Source organism: Strix aluco, chromosome 3 (assembly GCF_031877795.1).
Source record: "Strix aluco isolate bStrAlu1 chromosome 3, bStrAlu1.hap1, whole genome shotgun sequence".
NCBI lineage: Eukaryota > Metazoa > Chordata > Aves > Strigiformes > Strigidae > Strix > Strix aluco.
In genome coordinates this window covers 15,708,868-15,734,810 of record NC_133933.1, presented here as the reverse complement: position 1 = coordinate 15,734,810, position 25,943 = coordinate 15,708,868, and the positions used below count along the sequence as shown (strand labels likewise).

At 42.0% G+C, this 25,943-nt stretch overlaps 1 protein-coding gene across 8 annotated transcripts in view; it reads left to right on the top strand.

Moving 5' to 3' along the window:
- Positions 1–25,943, top strand: part of LOC141920567 (sodium/potassium/calcium exchanger 3) — a 282,625-nt gene that overhangs the window by 240,791 nt on the left and 15,891 nt on the right. For all 8 annotated transcript variants that reach the window (XM_074817520.1, XM_074817519.1, XM_074817526.1 and 5 more), the window contains 6 exons: positions 4,782–4,876; positions 12,418–12,610; positions 13,390–13,501; positions 15,958–16,030; positions 18,914–19,005; positions 22,057–23,187. In XM_074817520.1, coding sequence (XP_074673621.1) covers positions 4,782–4,876; positions 12,418–12,610; positions 13,390–13,501; positions 15,958–16,030; positions 18,914–19,005; positions 22,057–23,187 — 1,696 coding nt within the window. The remainder of the gene's footprint in view (positions 1–4,781; positions 4,877–12,417; positions 12,611–13,389; positions 13,502–15,957; positions 16,031–18,913; positions 19,006–22,056; positions 23,188–25,943) is intronic.

Here is a 25,943-nt window from a genome sequence, read left to right as displayed (position 1 = left end):
GCTTGTGTGATTTGCCTTTGGTTTTACCATGCTCCATGCAATGGAAGGAGCTGGGAGTGGGGGTAGGGGTGATTGGACCCTTTGTGATGCCCCCATGCAGCTGGGATCAGACAGGGTGACCAGCACATGTAGCTCTGGAGTAGAGTTACATTGCTAACTCAATGAAAAGGCTGCTCTGCTGACCTTATTCATTATTGTGTATGGCAGAGCTCTTACCTGCAGTAGATCGGTTTCATTAACAGATTAAATCCTTGAGTAGCATTTAATAGCATGTTGAGCTTCAGGTAATGATTTCCATCACGAGTTCATATTTTAAACGATCAAATACAGTTGCAGATCATTGTGAATCAGTTGCCATCTGCAATAAGACTCCAGGCGCTGACTCATGTTGTGTGCTGGTAGGTGACCAGTGGTGCCTTTCTTCTGAGATGGCTCCAGGCAAGCTGTGACAGGAAGCCCGAATATATTTACAGCTGGCTAAATTGCTCACATTCATAGCTACTTGGTGCTTGAAAAAAGTCCACACTCTCACAGTAAATAGGCAATATCTTCAGGGAGTGCTGTGACTTAAAATGAAAAACTGATCCTTGCTTCATCCATTGGAAAAGTTAATTTTTCAGCTGTTACTGCAGGATGAAGCACATAAGGCGGTTCTGTTCCTGACTTGGCTGCGTTCGTGACTCCACAGACAATGTTAGAGCCTTTGTGGCTATCTGGTGGGAAAAGAGAAAAGGCCGTAATCTTGGTCAGTTCAAATAATAATTCAACTCTCAGCTGTGTTCAGGTGTTACTTTGGAAAGATTTTAACAGTGTCAGAGAGTTGCTCCAGCAAGGAAGGGCTGCATGCTACCTTACTGCAGCAGTTGGGAGGTTAAGAGGTGTGAAAACACTGGAAACTTCACAGTAGACAGAGAATGAATTCCACTTTATTCATTCAGCTGCCAGAGAGACTGGGAAGATTTCATCTAAGAAACCAATTAGTTTGAATACTAATATGGAAGGTGGAAACCTGGTGCCCAGTGTGGCTGGGAAGAGAAGCAGATCGCCTTAATTTAAGTCTGTCTACTTAATTGAAAAGTTTCATTTCCTGGCACTGATGTCAATTAAAATTTGCAAGTCTTGCGTTTGCATACTTGAAAAATGGGCTAAGTTGAAACATGTCACTCCTGAATGGAGGGTAGAAAATATAGGGCAGGGAAAGTTGTGAGGTGAGATGTATGCCAAGATATGTAGGTGAAGATGTGAAGGATAAGGGAGTAAAAAAAAAAGCTAACAGAAAACTGTACTGAGCAATTATGAGCTGTTTTAAGGAACTGAAATGAAAAGCTTCAGCAGAACCAGAAGGGATAAGGAGGCTATAAAAGCAGTAGAGACCTTGTAAGACTTGCATGACACTGTGTATCTTATTTAGCAGTAACAACTTGTATGGTCGTGTTTGACTACCTCATTGCACTTAGCAAACCTAGTAATGAATGAAGACTAGGGAAATTTAGCAGGTACTTAAAACTGAATGTTTTTTGCTTCTGTTTTGATGTCTGAACTTCTTGTCTTTAATAAAGAAAGCCCCTTGGGTGTGTGTTCCACTGTGAAGCACCAACACTTATGAAATGTGATTTTAATCCAGGAAGAGGAAATCCTAATTTAAGTAATTGATAGGCTGTAATTAAACCTGGAATGGATTTTGTTCACCAAAGGTGTGCTCTGTTCTTTCCATATACTTGTCACACTCCTTATTTAAAAGTGGCAAATTGTGTGTTTCTTTGAACCCTGTATTTCTTTCTGAATGTGTATTTATTAGGGTTTTTTGGTGTTTTGTACATCTTGATACAAATAGCAACAAATGCATTGTGTCAGTATTTTAGAATGCCATTACTTATTTAGAACTAACTTTAAGAAGGCACATTTATGTTTGAAACAAATTGAATAGTTTAAGAGTGATTATTGTAACTAGAGACTGTAATGGATTGCTCATCAGAGATTTAGGCCTAATAGAGCTGATCCTTCTACTGTTTAGTCATGGCTTGGAAGAGAAATACAATTTTTCTGTCTTTTTACACTTGTAGTCAGCTTCTCTCTTTTGAATTAATTGAGTGTTGAACTGAATTAGTGGGTGGATCTCTCTCTCTCTTTCTCCTCCCATGCCCCTCTTCTTTACAGGTACAGAAGGACTACTGTGCAGAAGGATTGCTGTTAAAAAAATTCAAGTACATCAGCTGTAGTTTGGGTTTGTAGCCAAAGACTTTCCGTAGATCAATTGCTTGCTTGTTCTTTAAAACCTGAACAGGAATCCATGTGATCAAAAAACTTATTTAAATTTCATTCTTTTAATGGTTGACTTGAAATCTTGGCATGGCTTGTCATAATTTCAGGTGTTATTTTAAAAAGAAAAATATTTGATTTAGCTGTCCTGGGAGTTGTTTCCTAGACTGTCACATGCACACGCCCACTCTGAATACAGTGCATGATAGGGGTATTCAGCTTTTTATTCCCTATGGAGGTTGGTAGTTAGTTTTTTCATTAGTAAGAGTCAGCCCAAAAGCGTGTTTCCTGCTACTTGAGTAGATGGCTGGAAGACCTGAGTAGTCTGAATTCCAGAGGTGTCCTGGTCAGATTGCAGAGTTTTGGGTGGCTGATCCAGTTCTTGGCTAGTTTTGGGTGCCTAAACTGGGACATAGGTTCTCTGTTCCAAGGTCAGCACAAACAGCCCAAAACCCTGGGCTGTTTACTGGGGTGACTGAGGAACAGGACATGATTTCACAGTGGGGTGACGGGATCTGAAAGGGGCAGACGTACTCTCAGCCTGGTGCTGTCCTCTGTTTCCTGGTGTTGGCTCTGGAGCTTGTCTGACCCTCTCAGAGATTAGGTTCAGGTCGTTAAGTCAGCAGAAAACTAACCAAAATACAAAGTGAAAAAGTCTTCCAACCTTTTAGCAAGTTGAACCAGCTAATAGGGCTAGATGAACAGCCAAGCCAGCCCGTGGAACCTCCCTGCTTAGGGGCAGCACACCATAGCATGAAACTCCCCCTCCATCAGAGAATTGCAGCTGTATGGCATTTCAGAAGATAACAAGAATAAATGTATTAAGGATGATGATGCTAAGGCGGTAGAGGCTTTAAAAGAGAAAAAAAACAATGCAGTGTGGTCTGCAAGATGCAGTCAGCCATGTACTGGCTAGAGCCTGGTACTGCGCTCTGAGCACCCAGGTCAAAGCTTCCCTCTAAGGCGATGCCGCTGCCCAAAACCACTGTCAGATGTGCATGATGACACAATGGCTTCCTAGTAAGGCTCATCCAACAGTGGTGTCTTGTGTATTTTTCACCATGTAAAGCCAGTGTGGGGCTTGGATTCATCCCTTACGCAAAAGGAGGAATGAATTCACCTGTGCCGATCAGGGCACTGGCCGCTTTTTCGGAGGTGCAAGGCTGCTCCGTTGGGATGATGAGAGTTCCTCCTGCTGCTCTTTCTCATGGTCAGGAAGGCATTGCTCACGTCTCGCCACAGTGACTCAGGGGGTGTTTGAGAATCAGCAGGTGGAAGATCTTTGTAAACTGTAATGCCAATAGTACAGTATGACTGGGAGCTCTGACCTTGACAGAAAGAAGCCTACAGTATGGATGCAGTGTATGGTAATTCACTCTCACTTAAAGTATACTTAATGGAGTTGGCCTATTGTAAGCAGAGACTGAAACTTCTTTGGAATTGATCAGAACAGTGCTGCACAGAAAAGGAGGGTGTGAATTTCTGAGGTAGAGGAAGACTTCCAATAAAACAACATCAGAAAATGTTGCATGCAATTGTTTGAAAACACTGATGTACTGAGCACTAACTAACACTAGTGGGACTCAGGGTCATGTCTTGTGGGTGACTATGAGGACTATTCCAACTTGGAGTGGAAAGCTGTTTTTACTTCATCTGCCAGGGTTTTTGTTTGTTTGCTCTGAGGTGCAGGGGTGGTGGTAGAGGAGATGTGAGATATCATCACTGCAAACCTTTTCATTAGGTTTCACTATGGGCAGGAGAGAGGGAACACTGCCGGAGTTTATATACTGTCATGGTGTGATGCGTCAAGTAAACTTGATGCACTTGCTGCAAAGAATGTCCAAGACAGGATGCCTTGCAAACTTCATAGTTGATTTCTGCTACAAAATGTTTCACAGACATCTGGCTAGCAAATGCTGTATTTCTCAGGATACAGCCCTAGTGCTAATCTTGCCCACTTTAAAATCAGTTCTTGCCCTTCTGTCCGAAATTAGGATTGTGTTCCACCTGAGCTGAAGTGTTACAAGGCAGTTCACTTAATGGAGTTCTGTTCGAGTGCAGTCCAAGACCTAATGTGAAAAGCAGCCACCCATTTCCTTCTTGCTTTGTTACTTTTCATCCACCACGATACAGTAATGCTGGCTTAGTGTCGCTTCTGAAGTACTCATGCAGATGAAACTCTTCTAATTATATTTTTTCTTTGTATTTGAGAAAGTAAATGCTACAAATGATCAAATCATTTAGTTCTTTTAAGCTGTTGTGTAATATGTTGAAGCTGCAGATTTAACGTAAATAAGCTAGCCAACCTGGAAGGTTTTATAGAGCCACAAAACAGGAATTATTCTTCCTCCAAGAACGATTATAAGTGGCCCCAACCCTAACTTTTTCCTTTGCAAGGGGAAGTTCAAATAGGATGTGATTTTAAAAAAAAGTTTGTAATCTCTGGTGACTAAACTTGCCCTGGCTTCTTTTCCACGCCTCTTCCACTCACTTGACGTCATACTATTTTTGTCCCTTTCTAGCTCATTGACACAATTGCCTCAGAAATCGGAGAACTGAAACAGGAGATGGTACAGACAGATCTCACAGTGGAAGATGAATCTGCTGATTTGCGAAGGTGATTAAAATGTTTATTTTCATAGTTTGCCTGGAGGTATACCATGACAGGAATGTTTTCACTGTTCTCTCTTCTTGGGTGGCTTATGTCCTAGCACTTTTCATCCTAGCAACATAGGGGGAGTAGATAATCTTGCTCTTGATTCAAGGAGTTTGCCTTTGTGCAGGAAGAGTGCCCAGAGATTCAGTTGTTTTGTGTATTTGCCTCAATATCTTCTAAAAGCAGCTGAACTTCACTTCTAATAACTTAGTATACTGGAAGAATATGAACTTGGATACTGATGAATATGTAAAGCGGGAAACTACTAGTGTTATTCCCATCGTCTATGGCAATGAACTTTGCTTTCACACTGTAAAGACTAAAAATGTCCGCTGCTTCCAGTGGCTCTGTGAAGATTCAACATACAATAACATGATTTATTTATGTTCTCATGTTAGGAGGTAAAATATTGACTGTTATGAGCTGATGGTTAAGTGGGTTATGTGTTTAAGTTCATTTGTATGTGAGTATCTTGCACATTTAAAAAAAAATGATAGGGGCATTTCCTTAACCTTAAAATTATTTGAGATGCATATTACAGTGCAGATAAAAGTTCTGGCTTTTTAAAATAGATCATGCCATGTAGATGTGGACTGTGGAAATTTGTAATGTTAGATTTGTACCTTTTAAGGGGGCATAGTGGGACCCCAGCATTTTGGCTTTGCTATGGCTGTTGTGCTTGATTGGTAATGTCTGTTAAATTGACATCTGGAGGATATTCAATATTTTAATCATTGTGTCAACAGGAGAACACATTTTTTACTTAATGTTGAAATATTTGTTGCAAGAGGAAGGCAACCCATGCAGTCATTCTGTTTTATCTGACTGCACAGTCTGGGCCAGCTCTGGAGCTGATGGGCTTTGTTCTTCAAGGCATCGAGTTAATGAAGTGGATAATAGTTTGTTATTTAGAATTACATCCATGTTTTTTAGCTTTTTTTTCTTTCATGAATACTTCTGAAATGTGCTAAAACTTACTACAATATATATTTAAATTATTTAAATAGAAGATTGAGCAGCACCTTTGTTGCCCAAGTGGTACAGAACATAAGACAGCTGAACTAATTAAAGCCTTGCCTGTGCCCCTGGTTGCACATTATTCAGGTTTTAAAGCTTTTGAAAGCACGGTTCTTTTACAGCAGCAGAAAGGATACATTCTGAATTTCGGTAGATTCAGCTAATTAATTTCAACAATCATTAGCTAATCTTCCGTTAAGAAAAGGTTTCTTGTATCTTTGAATACACCATGTGCATGAAAGACTTAAGATCTACTGGTTCTAAAATCTTGGTGGAAACAATTAAATCTCCCCATTTTACAGATCCAGGGGATTTATTTGCTGGGGTTTTTTAACTGATTTTTAAATTGAATTTGTTAATTTTGGGCACAAATATATTTTGATTAAAATATCTAAGTAAAGCTAATGTAATAAAGTGAATAATGCAATTTCCATGGCTACTTAACTGAATTCAATTTCAGAATTTTTGTTCAGAAGTTTGTATTTTGATGTGGCATTTGGATTTGCATTTAGAGAAAACTGACTTAAAAGAAATGTCTCTTCCTTTCTCATTTTTCACCTTGGCATCACCTAGAACAGTTTTAGAAAGGCAGCAGTTGCAAGAGCTCTCAACTGTATTCAGAAAAATAAGTACGTGAAATCACGTCTGCAACTTCAGTGTTGTGGTGTGTGGGTTTTGTTTGGTTGTGTTGTTGTTGGGTTGGGGTTTTTTTTGTGGTTGTCTGGTGACTTTCGGATTTATACTGCTCCCCCCAGTTATATTTTGGACTCGTCTCCCTGGTTTACACCTGTGGCCCAAGTAATACTGAGAATGATTCAAATAACCGGACCTACAACTTTGGCTTGTATGCATATAAAAGCCAGGCAAAAAGAGGCTTGTAAAAATGTGTTTTAAGTGGGCTGCTCACACCATCTATTTCAATATTCCATGGTGTCTGATACCTGGACTTTTTCCTAGCGCAGACACATACCTCAGTAATGCAAATGAGTGGAGTTGTCAGAAAAGGGCACAAATTTCTGACCTGCACTGTAGTGGTGACCTGTGAAATGGTAACTAGAGAGCTCCTGCGTGCAATGGCTGCCTAGGTCCATGTAGGATGGGGGGGCATGCATGACATGGCTGGTGGCATCCAGATGGTCGTTTAGGAGGCACTCAGCCTCCCTTGAGGGCCCTAGGACCCCTGTGTCTGTTGTCTTTGTGAACGATCATGAGGGGAGAAAGCTTGCTGCTGTCCCTCTGTAGGGAAGGCTGTAAAGCGCCAGTCTTCCTGGAGCATTTGGTGCCTGTGAAATGATTCGGGGATGCTTTGCTAGTGGTGGCAGCTGCTGCAGCTTATTTCCTTCCTGCTCTGTTACCATGACAGAAGCATGGGCAGAACTTCGCTCCCTCCCTCATGTTTTGCACTGGACAGCCCTCTGGCCTGTGTCTTCTACATTTTTTCCACAGCAGTTAAGTAGAGTCGTCTTCTGTGTCTTGCACAGTGAACTGCTTCTGTTGGTGTTGACAGGTAGGCAAGTACCTAACAACCTTTTCCCCAGCAGCTTTGTCCTGTCCCTTCAGCTGTAATGGGATAGAGAAGAAAGCGACAGTCCATCTGCTGAGGAGTGGAGGTAGTGCTCAGCAGAGGCTTTCCACCCTCTCTCAGCTGATGCTCAGTATGGCTGTATAGGCCAGGCTGGTCCGATTAAGGCCTGCTAGATTGCAGGATTTACAGAGAAATCCAGGCACTTCTGCAGTGGGGAGTCAAACTGGGTTAAATGTGGGGAGCCTTTGGTAGGACTGGAGCAAGGTTCACATTCATCTGCAATTTTAGACAGATTCACTTTACCTGCCTGTTGCTGGTCTCTTTGCCCTTATGACTGGGAAAGAAACATAGAGGAATATTCCTTGCTGCTGAGTAACAGTGGAGTGGGAGAACAATGAATCTGGACACAGAGCTGTGTTTTGCAAACCGTGGCAAAGAATTGACAGCAAGGCCTGTTAAGTTGCATCACTGGGGAGATTCTGAGCATCCTACTGCCATAAGCAAAGAGCAGACTTCTCTCACTCCCCCTCCCCCTGGGTAACATGGTCCTGGTGTGCAAGTACCCTAAAAACAGAGACCAATCCAGGCAAAAAAATGGAGTGAGGAAATGCAGACACACTCAAGCGCAAGTTAGAGTCTTTATCATCATTATAGTATCAAACCTGGTCTCTCGCTATGACCCTCCTCCTGGCTAGTGAGTTTATCTGGGATGATAGGCTAAACCCAGGGCTGCTCTTCCATTTGGGCTGATAACCAACCTCTCCATAGTGTGCGATCAGACTGAATCCCTCAAATGCTGATGGTCATCTAGGTCCTTCCTACAACTCCTCTCATGCCCTCAGAAGGGTGGGTAAGTTCTTCCACAGAGGAGGTTGTGTGTGTAAATCCTGCAGCAACTGGTTTAGTTTAATTTAACATAGCAAGCCCATGGAACAGCGTTGGTCATCCTGATAGGATGTGCACACAAGATGATGTGCTTTCAGTGTGTCTGTCATCCCAAAGAGAGAAAAGTCCATTCCTCAGGCCAGTGTTTGTCAGTACAGGAGATTGGGGAGGTTAGCGGTAGTTTCGGAGAGCAGATCAGCTCATTGTCCCAAGTTCCACAAAAAAACGGGAGAAATATTAAAAGTTTAGGTTTTACAAGGTTAGAGCAAGAGGCATAGGTAGGATTTGAGAGACCAAAAGAGAATTGCTGTAGTGAGCAGGAGGGCAGGAGCATTTGCTTCGTAGGTACATGATTAAGGTGTATTTTACAGCCCTGTAGGCATGAGGGAGAGGATCATCCTGGTTTCAATCTTCAACCTGTTCTTTGTCCTTTTCACTGTGAGCTAAGTCTAACCAGGATGCAGCACAGCATTGTTTTTCTTGGCAGTTATCTCTGTTTACTTCCCATACACTTATGGGTTTTCCCCAATCTAAGGAAACTTTCATGAATCATGTATTTTCTTTAATTCATTGTGAGTTGCATTGAAACTTCTCTCCCACTGTAGAGAAACCAGTGTAGTACCCCTGCATTAAAGTAGACCATATGTGGAGGTTGATTCGTGTTTCAATTTTGTGTTTAACGTGACCTAGTCAGATTGTCTTTTATAGGGAGCCACTGTAAAAACAAACACCACCACCTCCCCCAAAAACACAACCCAAACAAAAATCCCCAAAAGTAAAACCAGGAGAGAAATTTAGTTTTGTTGCATAATATGCAGCATATTTTGCTAGTGCTTAGGTTACAGCAACTTCTTATTCTGTACACTTAAATTAATCAGGTGATCATGAGGAATTCAAATGGTTCTTCTTTCCATGCTGTTGTTACGTGTGCATCCCAGTCCCAGATAATTTTACAGTCTAAGATGTGACAAATTTCAAGAACTCCTATGTGTCAGGGTTTAGTGCTCAGATCACTAATTAAAATAATTTTAAGGATCACAAACAAACTCAGACTGTGATGCTCAGTAGTGCTAGACCATTGCAAATAGGCTGTCAAAACAAACCAATGGATTTTTGACTGCGTTTACCTCCTGCACCTTGGGAAGTGGTTTCTTGTAGGTTGTGTGGTTTGCCAGATGTGGTTTTTCCAAGTTATGCCCTTGCCAGGGTTCACCAGGTCTGATCTTTCTCTCCGCCTTTCTTTCTTTCTTACTTGGATAGGAAATAATTTTTAAGTGTTGTTTGTTCCTAGTTTACCTTCCTGCGGATTGTAGTAGTCCTCTAGCTGAGGTGCATCGGTGTCGTTTGAACTAGTAGTGTTTGAGTGGCAGAAAGTCACATCATGATCAGATACTCGTAATCTTTAGCTTATTTCTTGAGGGGACAGAAGCAGCTGCAGCAAGGAGGTCCCTGTGTATCTAGGTCAGTAGGATGGGGGCTCATACGTTGCATTCCTCAGATCTCAGCATGTGGGAGGGATTGTGCATATAAGTACCTGAAGGTTCCAAAAAACCAACAGCTCCCTACTCAAATCAGTCTTCTGATTTATAACAGTTTGGGAGTGTTTGACAGCATTAAGGCAGGCATGCTGAAGAGGAACACTGTGACCCTACATACACATGCAAACTCTTAATAGCTTTAGGTTGTTTCAAGGAAGCAAGCAGTGCCAGGCCTTATAGCTAATACCAGTCATGCAGCTTCTTTTGCATGTGATATAACTTTCTTTTGTAGGCAAAAAATTTTTCCCTCAGCCAGTGTCAGTGTATAACTTGCACTTCACCACAGCTCTTTGGTTTGTAACGTTGCTAACTGGCTCCGAAGGTGAATGGAAAGTTTCTGAGCAATATTTACTGGAGGTGCAGCTCATGAAAACACTTTTGTAATTCATGATTTGACTTTTGTGGAGATTCATACATTACAACACTAGGTTCTGCTGGGACCATGGTTGAAAGGGGAACCCAGGATTCATATTGTGGCAGTTTCAGAGCCCTGTCATAACTGATGTAAATGCAACTTCCCTTCTGCACACAACATGTTTCTGTGTATTTTGTGCCCCTTGAAGGCATATTGGGAGTTACTAACAGCTTTTGACACTCAGGGAGGGAATATCAGCTGCATTTTAGATGTCTTGCAAATCTAAAAGGCTTCATAAATAAGCAAACAGAGGAGAAGGACAAAAAGGAACGGAGAGACACGCAGGTGATCTGGTAGTGATAATTGATCTAGGTAATGAAAAGTTTGAATGTCTGCCTGTTCTTATCTGATCATGTAGTGAAAGTTCTCTACTCCCATTTACTGTCTTTCCTAGCACTGTCCAGAGATGCTGCAAATTACTGACCAAAGCTAGAAAAAAGCAGTTTGGTTGTTTGGGGGTTTTTGTTGTTTGGTGGGTTTTGTTTTGGGGTTGGGGTTTTTTGGGGGGTGGATTTTTGTTTGCTTTTTTAAGTATTCGGTGCTCCTGTGCTTGTGAAGTCTCTACCCACTTGCTCTGGGTACAGTAGCTGGTTAGCATAATAAAGGTGGTAAATGCTGTTAATGATGCTTACTGCCTGTCCAGAACACAAGTTCAGAAGAGCTGTGAGATAGTTTGCAGTGGGGAAATGCAGCTGTGTTGCCCTCTGCCGCTCAGGGCCTCTTCTGCCATCAGAAAAGGTCTGTAGGAAGAATGCAACCTCTGTATCTGACATCTTAGCGAGTTAGATCTTGAGTTTGCAGGGGTTTTTTGTCTATGCTCAAATATTGTCATCAGGAAGCTGTTACCAGAGTAACTGTTCTGTAGTGATTTCTAACACTGGAAGTATCACAGGATGTATTTCTACCTCAAAAATGAGGAATTTGAACCAGCAACACAGATGCAGTTAAACTGGGTGTCCTGTATCATATGAATGATGCCAAAACTTTGCATAACAAAAGGAGTTCTCAAAGTATTCTGTTTGTTTGGATTTTTAATGCATAATAGGTATCTGTAGCCTGAAAGAACTGTACTTCATTACTGAATTTAGCAGTAACTTGAGCTGCCCTGCCCCAAATAAATTTTAACCTTACATTAGCTTGCCACATTCACACTTAGCTTAGCCTTTATTCCTCACATAGGAGTCAATCCAGAGCCAAAGGAATTAGGAGCATAAATTTACAATTCCTTACTTGCTTCTGATCCTTGAAAGTGTAGTACTAAAATGTGAAGTAAGGACCTTTTATGGCCAAGTGGCAAAAATGTAGATATTTAGAGCATGGATCATAAAAAATTACTACCACTTAGGACGATTTCTTAACAGAGCTGTGCCTTAAGGGAGGGTTATTTGATGGATTTCACCTTTTTTTTTTTTCTTTTTCTTTTCTGTCTCCCTTTTCTACTGACTGAGGTCTCTGACCACTCATTAGCAGAGGGGAACAAAGATGGATATGCAGCTGCAAAGATGACAGGACTAGTGGAGCAGAGATAGTAGTCTGGGGATAAGATGAAGTGATGCTAGTTTGTGGGCTGCTGTTGTGGAAAAAATCCCTACAAGCAAACAGAGAAACTGCTTGTGTTTGGTGCAGTGATCACCAACACACAGTGAGTTGCTCCATTGTCAGAGTATTGAACAGTCTATTCTGGCAGGCAGGACAGAGGAAGATTTCTGTGTGTTGCAGCTTTTGCAGTCTATCTGGAAATAAAAATAGCTGAATTGCATAAATACCTTTGAAGAGAAGTGTTTCCAAATGTAAACATAACAAAGAAAGGAGGTGAAATGTTCACCCAACTGCGTATGCATATACACCTGCATCTGAAGTGATTGCTGAATTTCAACAAGCTAATAAAAGAATGCTAAGGCTTATCTTAAAGCTAGCTGTTAAATTGAGGACAAGTGAAAGAAAGAAATCTTATGATAAGAGTATTTTTGTGTATACTAATTATATGAGTTCTCAGTAGGAGAAATACCAGTCCAGGGTGCCAGCAGCGCCATTAGTTTTGTGATAAGTCTGTTTGCTGAACTGAGCGATTGTTTATAGTAGGTTAGCATGTCTAATTTAATATTTTAAAAAATTTTCACAGTCTAGTAAAGGACATGGATAATGTCTCTCCTGAGAAAAATGATGTAAAAAGCTGCCCCCGGGACTCTGGATATGACAGCCTATCTAACAAGCTAAGCATATTGGACAAGCTCCTCCATACTCACCCTGTGTGGCTGCAGCTTGGTCTGAATGATGCTGAAGCCATGGAAATTCTTCAGGCCCAGCCTCCTGGGGTAAGAAATTACATTTCAATTTATTTGATGCAAGTGTTTTAAAAAAAAAACCCAAAACAACACCAACCAACATCCTACCCCTGTTTCTTCTGTTCTTTGGATAATCCAAGTGAGGGCTTCCTGAGTGCTTGGCAGCTGGAGCAGTTGGAGTGTGACCCATTACCTGGGCTGATACATCGGAGGACTAGTTTGGGGTCCTCTGGAGCTGAGAACTGGACTGCTGCAATTACAGCTCCAAAGCTGGACCTTGCTAACCAGGACCATGTAACAAATATATTGCCCCCATAACGAGAAAGCAATAGATAAATGGGAAATGTCAGCGTTTTATCCTTCACTAGTGCCTGCGTTAAACTTGCTGTGATGGGAACCAGGCCCTGTGTGCTTGATGAGGCTGATAGCATGTTTATAATGCTGCCTCCATCCTGGTGCAGGAGGATTGCATAAATGGGCTAGTGGGACACAGGAGCATGCCACCATCAGTGTCCCTTTCTCCTCCAGACTCTGCTGCTTGACTCAAGGCTTGGGATTTGCTGTGGAGAGCATAATGGACTTGGTGTTGTATCTGTGTTATAGAAGGATGTGATGCTTTTATAATTGTTCTGCTCCCATTTCACACCAAGCTGTTGGACCTGATACAGTAATAACTGAGTAAAATTCTGAGATGTTTTATATAGATAAGAGATCATTAAGTTTTTCTGGTTCCTTTTGTCTATAATTTGTCTCTATTAAGGCATCTGTGATGAAGCTAAAACCATGTCCTTTTGCCTTCTTCGCAACAGATATTTCTGGTTAGGAAATCTGCAAGATTGCAAAAGAAAGTCATCTCTCTGCGTCTGCCCAGTGACTGTGGGTCCTGCCTAAAAGAATTTGCAATAAAGGAAAGCACATACAGTAAGTTGTGAGTTACATACTTTTCAGTTATTTGTCACCCTGTATGAGCCAGGAGCACTCTGCTTTGATGAAACCCACGGCAGAAGATACCCAAAGTCATGCACATAGTGTCACAGGCTGCCTACAGTGCTCTCTGAGGAGGGCTCTGCGAGTGGGTCAGGCATATCCTGGGGAAGAGAAGATACACAGAAATGCTTAAGTCTGTGCTGGAATACTTGTTTTATGTACCTTGCTGAATCCAGGATTCATTGAGCATTATGGGTAGTTATCCTCTTCTGTAGAAACACAGTCTATAATCCTGTCTGCCGTCAATGAAAAGTCCTTGCATTTTCTTGTGCTCAGGGGACTGTTCTTGGATGCAACTCTGTCATGAGCACTCTCTGACTACAAATTTGAGTGTGGTGTTTGTTGGGGGTTTTTTTAATGTACTAACTAGATGGGTTTTAACCCTCTGGAACTGTTTCTGATGCAAGATCAATGATTTTTCTAATTCAACTATATTTGTTCCCTGTTTTCTAATAGAAATGAGCAAATGTTAGAGTTCCAGTCAGTTTCAAAACAATACTGCCCTCATCTCTTTAGAGTGGAGGGTGTGAAAAATATGTTTGAAATACAGGAATGAAAAAAGGAAGCTGCAGCTGGTGAGTGTATGTGGTGCAGAAACTGCAAGTGGAACAAATGGTTCATTTCAACAAGAAAGTGAAAACTGGAGAAAATCGGCAACAATTTCAGTTAAACTTCCCTGAAGCAGAGGGTCTGTAGTTAACTGCTATTTCTGTTAGTAAACTGAGATCATTTTAGTTGGGTTTTTCCTTTTTACCTCTCCCTTCCCTGCCCCCAGCAACAAAAAGTTAATTCTGTGTGTCTGGTTTTGGTTCCAGTTATAAACAAGGCATGGCAAAGAGAAGAGAAAGCTATCAGTGATAGTTGATCTAAGTGTGATCTAAGACTGTGTTTGTAGGTTTGTTACGCTACTGAATTCCCTCTCTCACATCTAGAAAATAAAATAATATATTGTCTTTCATGAATAAAATTTTACCACAAGGGGGAAGTATCTACTGATGTTTTTACTCACCAGTCATAGCTGAGGTTTTAAGTGTAGTCAGGGATCTGAACACTCATCTTCTCTTAGTCGGCCCCCAGATCACCTGCATGCTTACTGTCTGCATTGTTAGCATCTCTCTTAAAGAAATCCCATTTTCCAGACACATAAATGACCAGGTTGACCTGTCCTTCAGTGTAAAGGTTGGATAAAAGATCGGTACCTGACTTAAGTTTTTACTCTGGTTCATGGGCAGACTTTATAGTCAGTAGAACTGGAACCTTGGCCTTAGAGCACAGAGTACTGATAAAATTACACCTTTGCTACTCAACGAGAGGTGTTGCTGAGGTATCTAAAGCTGCGGCATGACTTTTGGCTTTCCCCACCAAACCCAGGAGTCTGCCTCGTTTCAGCACAGATGTCTGAAGCATCCATAGCAGTGGAAGTACTCTCCTTGGGAGATGACTTTCAAAAGTATTCCTCCACTGGTGAAACATCAACAGTGTGTGTACCACACCAGCTGGCGATTCACCCCCTCAGGGCTGGGCTGAAACAATCACAGACTTCACGTTCACTCCTTTGTAGAAGTTGTCCGAGGCTGCAAGAGCCCAGCGTTCATGTGCTTCAGGAACCTGTCATGCTACTTTTCATAAACACTCTTCCTTCTGTTCTGGTCTCAGTCATGTCCAGAGGCAAAAGATGTAGATCATTTCACTCTATGAGCTTCTTCTGCTTGATCATTAGGTGAGATTTGCCACGGGAATCAGAGAGGGCTTAATGTAAGCCAAGTGGCAATCACTTCTATGTCATTATTACTCTGAACAAGTATTTATATCAAGAAGAAGCAATGGTATGGAACGGGGAAAAAATGAAAGGCATTGCTTGTGCCTGCCTTCCTCCCCCATTGTGCAAGGCAATGGCACAATGCAGAATTGTCTGAGGTTTTTTAAAGGTTTTTCATGTTAAATGGTTTTCTTGAAGTGAATGAAAATATATCATCTCCCATTAGGTGCTAACACATCTGGGGAGAAGACAGGTGAGTAGAATGGAATACAAGAGGAGGAAACATAAGATTTAAAATTAGATATGCTAGTATACTGCACAAACAAAGCCTCTGTTACTGATTTATTGTCTATTAGCAAAATGTTGTGCAATTCTAATTACGCTTGATCTGTTCCCCAGGAATTAGACTGTATGTTTGGAATACAAAAACAAACCCACCACCAAGATTATCAGTATATGCTTGAAAATGCCTTTAGCAGAGACATGTACTCCGCCACACAGTTGTTTTGTCTTAGCCAAACAGTATCTAGTTTGAAGGTGCAAACTTATTAATTTTATGCAAAAATCTGAGCTTTTCTAAGAAACAGTGGATAGATGTGTGATTCTTTCCCTTTTGTAACTTTCTTTGCAGCCTTTTCCTTGGAGGGGTCTGGAATAAGTTTTGCTGATTTATTCAGGCTCATTGCTTTCTACTGTATTAGCAGGTAAGACGGTGTTAAGTTCTGAGTCACATTTGCTGACTGTCTTGAAAAAAAGAGTCTCAAGAACTTGGTTCAGCATGATATTTATGTTGCCAACCTACAAATATTCCTGGGTAGTGGGAGAAATAAGAGATGAGAATTGGAAGCAAGTCTTTGTCTTATTTGGTACAGATTATTGGAAGGCTGGTGTTACGTTACCTACCCAACTGTGAGGTGTTGCCGAGTTGAACTTTACTTTAGCTGATATCTTGTAATGCTTTTTTAACCGCTCTGTAACTCATTTAATAAGCACCATAAACTATCTTGCAATGTCCATTTCTTGGAATTGCTAGTAAAAAGCATTTTTGGAGTATAATGGAAAAAAGTCAGATCACACTGTAGAATATGACAACTGAGAGATGTGAATATAAATTGTGAACAACAAAAATAGCCTCATCAGCTTTCCAGTTTATGGTTGCCCAACTTGTTTTCCCACATATTATGCAGTGAAAGAAATAGCTGGTGTTTTTTATCTTTGAAGTTGTTTTCAATTTGACTTTAGTTTACTGGTGCAAACTTGCAGACTGATGCTCAAGCCTCACATTTATCCACAGATAGAATATGGCCAAACTGCACATCTGCACATTTTCTGAAATAAGAGGGGAGAGGCAACTTTTATGGTTCTGGTCCTTTTACTGCAACAAGGTTGCCAATTAGAGCCCACAGTGGTGATTTCTGGTGTGGGGAATGCTCACTAGAGATGCACTTAGGTTGCTGTGCTTACAGTTTTTGTGGTGGAAAAGCATCTAGACCCTCTTTGTGGCAGGCCTCCATTTTGCCAAGCTGTGCAAAAATGTGATGAAAGAAGCGTTTATACCACATAAGTAATTGGTCAGCGCTCAGATGAGAAATGAGCTGAAACTGCATTTAAAAGCAGTTTAATGATGACAGATTCCTTATCTTGTCACCCTTTTAGTTCTGCACACTAGCCAGGCTCTGGTAAATGCCCTCATAAGTGCCCACAGGGACTGTGCAGCAAATGTAGATTTCTTTGCATTAGTTTATCCCTTTTCTTTCACTGAAGGCTCCAAGTTGCTTTGCATTTGCTAAAACTAAGCTCACAAATGCACAGTAGTTTGTTGCCATGCTAATGAGTCTCATAACTTGAGAGTGTCTCTGTGGAAAGTGGCTTTAATTTTCTTAATGGTATTTCAGTTAGCTAAGTGTGAATTTAGTATCCTGATGCAGTCAGGCCTCCCATTCGGGAATCACATACAAAACTGTGTAACCAGGCTCTTCATCTCTTTATTTTTCTGTTCATTTTCTTGTTGCCCTTTGGGGAAGGGGAAGGAAGTGAAAAAAGTGGCGGTCATAACTTAGACGTGGTGTTAAAGCATCTTCTTAAACACAACTTTAACTGCAAACCCATCCACGGATACCTGTAATAAATGCAACTTCGGCTGCAAACCTGTCCAGAGATTTCAGTAAATGAAGCTCACTCTTTGATTGTGGGTATGCTTTAGGAAGTGGATGCGTATTTCCCCATTCAGTGGAGAAACGTCATAAGTGTTTCTGTTTGCCTAATGTTTCTTAAGTGACAGCATCTACCCGGCACCCTTGTCCTCTTCAGGCAGTAGTCTAGTATTGCTGGAGGTGCAAGAGGAAAATGTATAGACTTCTTAAAGAAGCAGATGGGTAGCTATCTAGAGAAAGAGAGTGTGCCATTTGGTACATCTCAGCAAAACCAGGAGGATTTCCTAAAACCAGAGGGAATTTCTTGCAATAGATACCCAGTCAGTTTGTATGAGGAGTCAAGCATTACCTGTCTTTGTATTGAGTCCATGACGATGTTCTAGACTCTACATAATCTGTGGTATGATGTTGAAAGTGTCTTTTCAAATGCTTTTTAGCTAGTGTATCAGTATCACACATATGCTTGATTTGAATTTGACTGGTGTTCTGAGATCCTGTTTTTTCAACAAGTTAACATACAGCATAGGTAATATTAATATTATAAAAATCCACTATCTGTGCTACAACAGATGGTTGGCTTGTTCAATCTTAAAAAAAAAAAATTACGCTGACACCAGTTGTATGTAGGATTCCTGTGCTCCATTTGTTCTCATTTACTCCGAATTACGTAGGTACCTCTACTACAGATTTCCCAGTTTAGCATGCACTGTTTTTTGAGGGTACCAACTGGGCAGGCAAAAGGTATAGTATTTGTTGATGGTAGTACTCATACAATGTACATATAGTTAAGTAGTTTTGTCCCTTAAAATCTCTAAAAGTTTTGTGCACTGGATTTGGCTTATGCTGTAGTTCATGCATTCATGCATCTCTCTTTGTAAACACCCATTGAACTTCTAGTAAGCAGGGAAGAGAAACCACATATGAGAAAAAATTATAGACTTTCTTAAATGAAGTGCGTTTTCAGCCTAGGACGGAGTAATACCAAAACATCCTAGCTTAGAAATTTTTATGGTAGCTACCCATTTAAATTTGTATTCCAAGGAGTGCAATTCAACTTTGAGAGCAATCAACAGCGCATTCAGAAAATATGATGCTTTGTTGAAGGGTTAAGGGCAGATAACAATTTTGCATCTCACTGGTATGCTTGTGAAAGACCAGGTGTAAAAGCTTCTGCTATAATGGGAGAAAATACTGGATGGCTCTGTGGAAATCAACTGAAAGAGTCCTGGGCACTTCACACCACTTTCCAATGTAAAGGAGCCCTGGGGTTGGTAATGTTTTCACTGTGTGCTGTGTGTTAAAGGCTATTGCTAACTGCCACAGCTAAAGAAGAAAGTTAGATTCAGAGCTCAGCCACTGCCAGTGCTGAAAACAAGTGCTTTTAAAACTATGAATGTTCTTGTGAAAACCGTAATTGTTTCTCTTCCACAACAGGGATGTCCTTCCTTTCACCCTGAAGCTGCCTCATGCTATTGCTGCAGCAAAGACAGAAGCTCAACTTGAAGAGATTGCTCAGCTTGGACTGAGTAAGTAGTTCTCTATATAGATGTCATTCCCTGTAGCCTTGCTGTAAGCTTGACAAAAAAGTCTGTATCAGTAAGCAGTTCATATTGGTCAGTGATGATACAGGTTTCATTTAGAAAAGCAACTTCTCTTACTGGGAAGGCCAAACCTTGTACTTGCCAAACAGTGACCTTGGTGCTCTTCCTTCCTTCTGTGTCTTCTGTGATTTGTTAGTGCTGTTTCCTTCCTTCCTTCTCCTCTCTCCTCTCTGGGCAGCCCTTGGGCAAAGCAAGTCTTACAATCCCCAGGCAGAGGTTTGATGAAGCTTCTCCTCTAAGGGCTGATGCTGGCTGCAAGCTCACATAGCAGGCACTAGCTTGATAACTTGTGGAGCTGCCAGGAGAATGTAGGAGCTGCTGTTCATTGTTAATAAAACTTGTGTTCAGATTGACATGTGATCTTAGACTGGTGATTTTGAGATCAGTGGCTCAATGCAGTAGCATATTAATAAAAGGAGAGTATAGGTAGGATCTGCAGAATGTATCCATGTGTGTTCATTTGGTGAAATTTTTAAAATAACAAAAGAAAATGCAAGAACATGACCTTGCATCACTTGATTGCTACAACCAAATACCGGCTCATTGTAAAACGTACCTTCAGCTTGCAGGAGAATGCAAAAAGCCTGGCGGGATTTCAAACATGGGCTCCACCCAGATGAATCGTTGAGCAACTCCTGCAAAGTGCTGAATGGCCTCATTTCCTTTTGCAGGAAGGGAGGGTGGACTGTTGGCAGTCTTTGTCCCAGTAGATTTTTTGAATCATCTTTGCCTTAGAAGTGGATCCTCACTAAAGCAGAATGTTAGTGTGAGGCTTTCTAGAACTATTTAGTGGGACTTTGCAGCAAAGCCATACACTGGGAAATATTGCACTGCTTTGCAGTTTGTTTTGATGCAGTGGCAATGCAGTTAAGGAATTTGTTTTAGAGAGGAGACAAATGATTTATACACTGCTTATCTGCAAGTTTAGGTAATTAGGTGAAAGTATGGATTTTCATGGGAATAGATTAGTTGAGTGTTTGGGGGCGGGGTGGGGGGAAGAAAATGTCGGTCTGGGATACAGTGTAGTGAAGAGACAGTCTCCCAGTGCCACCTGGAAGCCTTGAAGTAACTTTAGGTGAGTTACTGTATAAGAGATGATCATGGTGCTGTCAAGCAAGCTCTCCAGACTGGCTACACTGTCCACAGTACCTGAAAGTGCCATGGCCTACTTGCTGTAGAGTTAGTCTTGCTCTTGAACAGTCTCTGTCTACATTGTGTGTATTGTTTCTTTAAGCTAATACATTTGAAAGCTGAGGAGGAGACTGATAGATCAGTGTCTAACTTGGTGTATTTGGGATCAATTACCTACTACACACCAAATTATGATCACGGTTTCTGTGAGCAAAAACCAGACAACAAAGTTGAGATTTTGATGGAGTTTTAGGTGTGTGTGTGCAAAAGAGCACACCAGTAAGTCAGCTCTTCAATGCTGTGGACCCATGAGATGCCTAAAAACTCCCAGGGGCCCTTCCTCTTAAGTGTGAGCTTTCCTTAAGCAACACGTAGACATAAAGCACCCTAGTCTGAATACAGAGGGTTGTAGCTGCTGTCGGAGCTCTGTTACGCTGTAGACTCAGAGGGAGAACTACCCAAGGCAGGTTAACAGCACATAGCCCAGCAAACCACATCAGGAAGAACTGGTGGTGAAGGTTTCAAGGCTGTTGCCAACCTGTAAGGTTTCATGTGCTGAACATAAGACAACTCTGTGTCTCTTGTTTCACCTGCAGTGGTGCTTACATCATGTGCATTTGCAACTGCCCACGTGCCAGGTGCACTGGCCAGTCTGCTGAGGGATCTGCAGGCAGGATGTGAAGTCATGGAAGTGGAAGAAAACAGCAGCGTCGCATGACTATGTAGAGAAATATGTCTGTGCCTACATATGTTCTGTGGCAGTGGCCTGTCACCACGGGCCATTTCCTGCATTCTGCCCCATAGGCAAGACACAGCTGTTGGGCATGGACCCTGTTATGCAGTGCTTGGCATTCATGCAGCTGGGCCCGGGTGTCATTGCTCAACAGCCCAAAAGAGGCATCTTGACACTACAGGAAAAGGGGCCCTGTCAAAACTGGCAAATTTTAAAATCTCCTTCCTTTGGTATTCCTTTCATTTTAGTCAGATTGTTGTCCTCAAGGGCTTGTCAGATTTCAGTCTTTGTACTTTCGGGAGCTGATGGGTTTTACTGTTGACTCAGTTTCACAAACATGCTGACACTTTGCTGGGACAAGTGCGGAGGCTGCAGCTGAAACTTGCTGGTTTAGCACAGGTTTTCCTCACTGCTGGTGTGGGACTGCACATCTGGTCTATTTATGTGCTGCTGAGTATCTAAAACCTCAGGCGAACTGTGTCACCATTGCAAAGGCAAGGCCGCAGGCCAGTGCTCTTAGAGACGTGAGCATTTGGTCTGTGTAGCTAAAGATTCTGTGTCCACCCACCACAGCAAAATGTGAGCTGTCTTTTCATGTGGAGTTTCATTTTTTCACTATCAAAAGAAACCAAACCAAAATTTTTGTTGAGTTGCCATAAGTGGCCATCAGCTGAAATAAATCAGCCTGACTGTTGTCTTTAACAGAGTGAGCTTATTAATATCAGCTGAGAATCTAGGCTTATTTCTCCTGAGTGAGATGCTAGTGAGTAGTTTATGTTCATTTCAGTCTCAAGTTGAGAAGAATTACTGTGTCACAGTCTCCATTCCTTTGATTCTCAGTTTATTTTTAAGCCTAGTTCAGTGGGCTGATCTGAAGCTGTGCATTGGTCATGGTATTTATAAACGAATAAGAGCAGCCTCAGGAGTGTAGATGCAGTTATGTCTGGTGGTGCTTTAAGAGGTTCACTCAGAATTTTTTTTTTTCCGCCTTGAATTAATAAAAGCTTGTCTAAACTTCTTAATACTTTAAACTGGTGATGTTAAGCTGAGTGTTCTGAAAGCCATCTGCATGCTGTTTTGCATTCTTACATTAATGCAATGATGATTTTCAGACTTTTGGAGCTCCCTGGCTAACAGCAACCCCCCGGATCCTTCACCTCCCCGTAGGCCTGTGCCTTTGGACAGTGCTTGTAAAGACTCGCGTCAGCTCTGCCTTATAAATGGAGTGCATTCTATACGAACCAGAACGCCTTCAGAGCTGGAGTGCAGCCAGACCAACGGAGCGCTGTGTTTCATTAATCCTCTCTTCTTAAAAGTGCACAGCCAGGATGTCAGTGGAAGTCTGAAAAGGCAGAGCCCGAGAACTCAAGACGTGAATGGCACAGCGAGGCCTCGCTCCCCCCCGCCCCGGCCGCCACCTCCTTCTATTAATAGCATCCTCACGAGTCCACAGCTTTCCAGGACTATAAAGCAGGCGAGCATGCCAGAAACAGTCAACCATAAGAAAGAGAGAGGCTTGGATTTGCTGCAGAATAAACCAACCCCTATTCCGCCTCCTCGGCTGAAGAAGCAGGCTGTTTGCTCAGAAGTGGAAGGTAGCTCAAAGACCACAGGGGTAATTCAGCCTGGCTGCAGCTCAGTGTCTGTGCCTGAAGCTGCTGGCGTTCCAGGTGAAACCCTGCCTGAGCTGGCTCCAGCAGCTGCCAAAAAGACGGTAGCTACCAGCTCTGAGTCACACATACCGTGGAATGGAGGCAGGCAGAGACTGAGCGACATGAGCATTTCCACCTCCTCGTCTGACTCGCTGGACTTCGATCGGAGCATGCCGCTGTTTGGCTATGAGGGGGACACTAACAGCAGCCTGGAGGATTTTGAGGGTGAAAGCGACCAAGAGAGCATGGCACCCCCTTTGAAGCCCAAGAAGAAAAGAAACAGTTCGTTTGTTCTCCCCAAGATTGTGAAATCTCAGCTACGGAAAGTCAGTGGAGTTTTCAGTTCCTTCATGACCCCTGAAAAGAGGATGATTAAGAAAATTGCAGAGATGTCCCGGGACAAACGCACTTACTTTGGATGCCTAGTGCAGGACTATGTCAGTTTTCTCCAGGAAAACAAGGAGTGCCATGTTTCGAGCACTGATATGCTGCAAACAATTCGGCAGTTCATGACCCAAGTCAAGAATTATTTGTCCCAAAGCTCCGAACTTGATCCCCCAATTGAATCGCTGATTCCCGAGGACCAAATAGGTAAGAAACACTGGCCTGTGTTTTGGGGGAAAGTGAAAAAGTGTATCTGTGTTTATAGTGATATTTTTTGTCCCAGCTTGGAAAGGTGGTGTTGACTTTGCTAGCAGAGTTTGGGCCATTGAGTATTTGAGTCTTAAAACAAAAGAACCCCACACACCCCTCTGCCCCCAATCACCCTAACAACTTAGAAGACCTATGCTACAAAGTTGTTCATAAAAAGTTATCCTTAAAATAGCTGCAATGTGGACTTTTTACCTGTGATTATTACTTTTTTTTTTAGCTGCTGTAGTGTTAAAAATTCCTTTATGTGCTGGCACACATGTATTTTTCCCTGAATTGGGCTGAAATAGTTCTTTCTCAGTGTTTGGACCAAAACTGTGAATTTTTACCTTATGGATTGTAGCCGTAAAACTAGAATTTACTTGAAACCAGTGACAGTTAAGAGCAGAGAAACATTTCATAACAACTTCTGAAATAAATCTCATTCTTCCAAACATTCTCATTCACTCCTAGCAAAGCTGCATTGGCCCTGCACTTGAAGCTAAATAAAAAGATATTTGGGTTTTTTTTTTTCCTTTAAACTCATATGTGTGCAAGAGAGAAGAGGCTGCTAATCTCAGGTTTTCTATACCTTTCTGTTAATGTACATGTTTATAAATGGTTGCAGATGAGCTATATGTTTGAATATGTGTTTTAACAACAAAGGGAGACTTGTGTATCCACAAAAGTGAAATCATTGTTGCTGCATAAAATCTCACTGCCCCTCTATCTTGCCGAGTCTGAGCAGTATTTGTAAAAGAGTGTATAAGCCACATTTAGGAGGTAAACATCCCTCAGGGCAGAATACTTTTCTTGTGAGCTCACTTCAGTCCTAATTTGCTTGTTTTTTCTTCCATACCACAGTGTCCCAACAGTTGGCCCGGTGCAAAATTGGCAGATAGTTCTTTCTCTGGGACTAGAGGGAGATTTTATGTTGACGTTTCTGTCTGTCCTTGACCAAGAGGAAGTATTCTCACGTAACCAACTTCATTTACACAAAGTCAAGCAAAAGTAACAGGCACTGCTAAAGTAAATATAACACTACAAAGAGTGTCCTCGAAATCAAGACTCTTTCAAAGACGTGTAATGTTTTCACTAGAATAATAAAGAATATTATGTGGCTGTTACATGGAAGAAAGAACAATAAATTGAGCAGTGGTGCAGGCGCATTTTTGCCAGGATTTCTGCAAGAGTACGGGATAGTTGACAAAGAAATTCAGATCTAGTTTGCTTGTAATTTTGTGAAAGCTTGGTTTGACTTGTACTTTGTAAGGGTGTGGTTAAATCGGACTGTGAGTCTCTGAAGACTGGCAAAATGCTGTCTGCTTTTAAATGTTTCAGTAGTTTGGAGTAGCATAAACTATGAAATGTAATAACTAAACTACATTGGTTTTCCTCAGTGACAGAAAGTCTGGCTTTGATCATGTGATCAAATGCAATTAATTGTAAAGTGGGGTAGTTTAAACAAAGGAAGAACTTGCTTTTGAATCATCTGCTGCCTATGGCTCGAGCCTGCAAACAACCACAGTGGATCAGGAGCATCAGATGTTGCTGATCTAAGCAGATAACTATGCAACAGCAAGATTTAGTCATCCCTATAGAGAACTACTTCTGATGCAGCCCTGCCTATTATCTCCGGTTTTGCTTGACTATTTCAGTACAGAATTCATCCTGAATTTTAACTTTGTGAGTAGTCATTTATCCTCTCCTGTCAGTTTACACTCTTATGTGCAGGTTTTCCTCTTGACATGTCAGCCTAGGGCTGGATGTGTGCTGCTGGGAAAATACTCCTTTCTGTTCATCATGTACTGTCCCACAGCAGTGGCGAGTCAGTGTCAGAGCTCAGACGCTGTGGTCAGGCCTGGTGACTGCTGGGTTAGAGCGGGCCACAGTGGCCGTGCCCAGCTGGGCACTCGCAAGAAGAGGCACCAGGCACGCTTGTGTAGTGGCAGCTTCACCCTGCGACTTGGACGCCGCTGCTGGTGCCAGCAGGGCAGGGAGGGAGCCTGTAGCAGAAAATGTTCAGGCCTGTCAGCTCCCTGGGCCAGTCCTGCCTCTGTGGAGAGGAGCTGGAGCCAGTCCTCGCCTCCCTCTCCTGCCCAGCAGAACTGCTGCTGCTGGTTGCCTGTTCTGGGGCTGCCAGACTTCACCTTATCCCACTGTTGTCTCCTGAATTTTGGTTGGTGCTGGAGCATCACCCTCTACCCCGGCCTAGCAAAGCCCCTACTGTTTGGGATTTCATTGTGTAATGATCTTTGTGATTATGTAGCTTTTCTTATAGAACTGCATCACAGACTTCCCAGACTCTTCCAAGCAAAAGACTTCTGTGGGAGATCTTTTAAGTTTCCCAGACAGGGGGCATATCAAATTGTTTAACTTCTGCCAAATCATCAGGAGAATGTGCATCACTGTTTCTGATTATTCCTGACAGGTGCCTCCTAATCTTAGCACCGTAGACTGTTAACCCTTCCTGAAACAATGGGATTCCCAGTATTGGGGCAGAATCAAGACTAAGGCACATGGCTTTTTATTGTTTAAGAAAGAATACAAAGTATAGTTTTAAAAGTCACCCACACCTGAATATGTATCCACAGAAAAAAGACCTGGACTGGTCAGAGGAGACCCTGATAGTCCACAGCTGCTTGAATAGCAAATGTTCAGGAGCTTTGGTTTGTGTTTCTTCTTTTCCTGGCTGTAGACAGAAAGGAGTAAAGTTG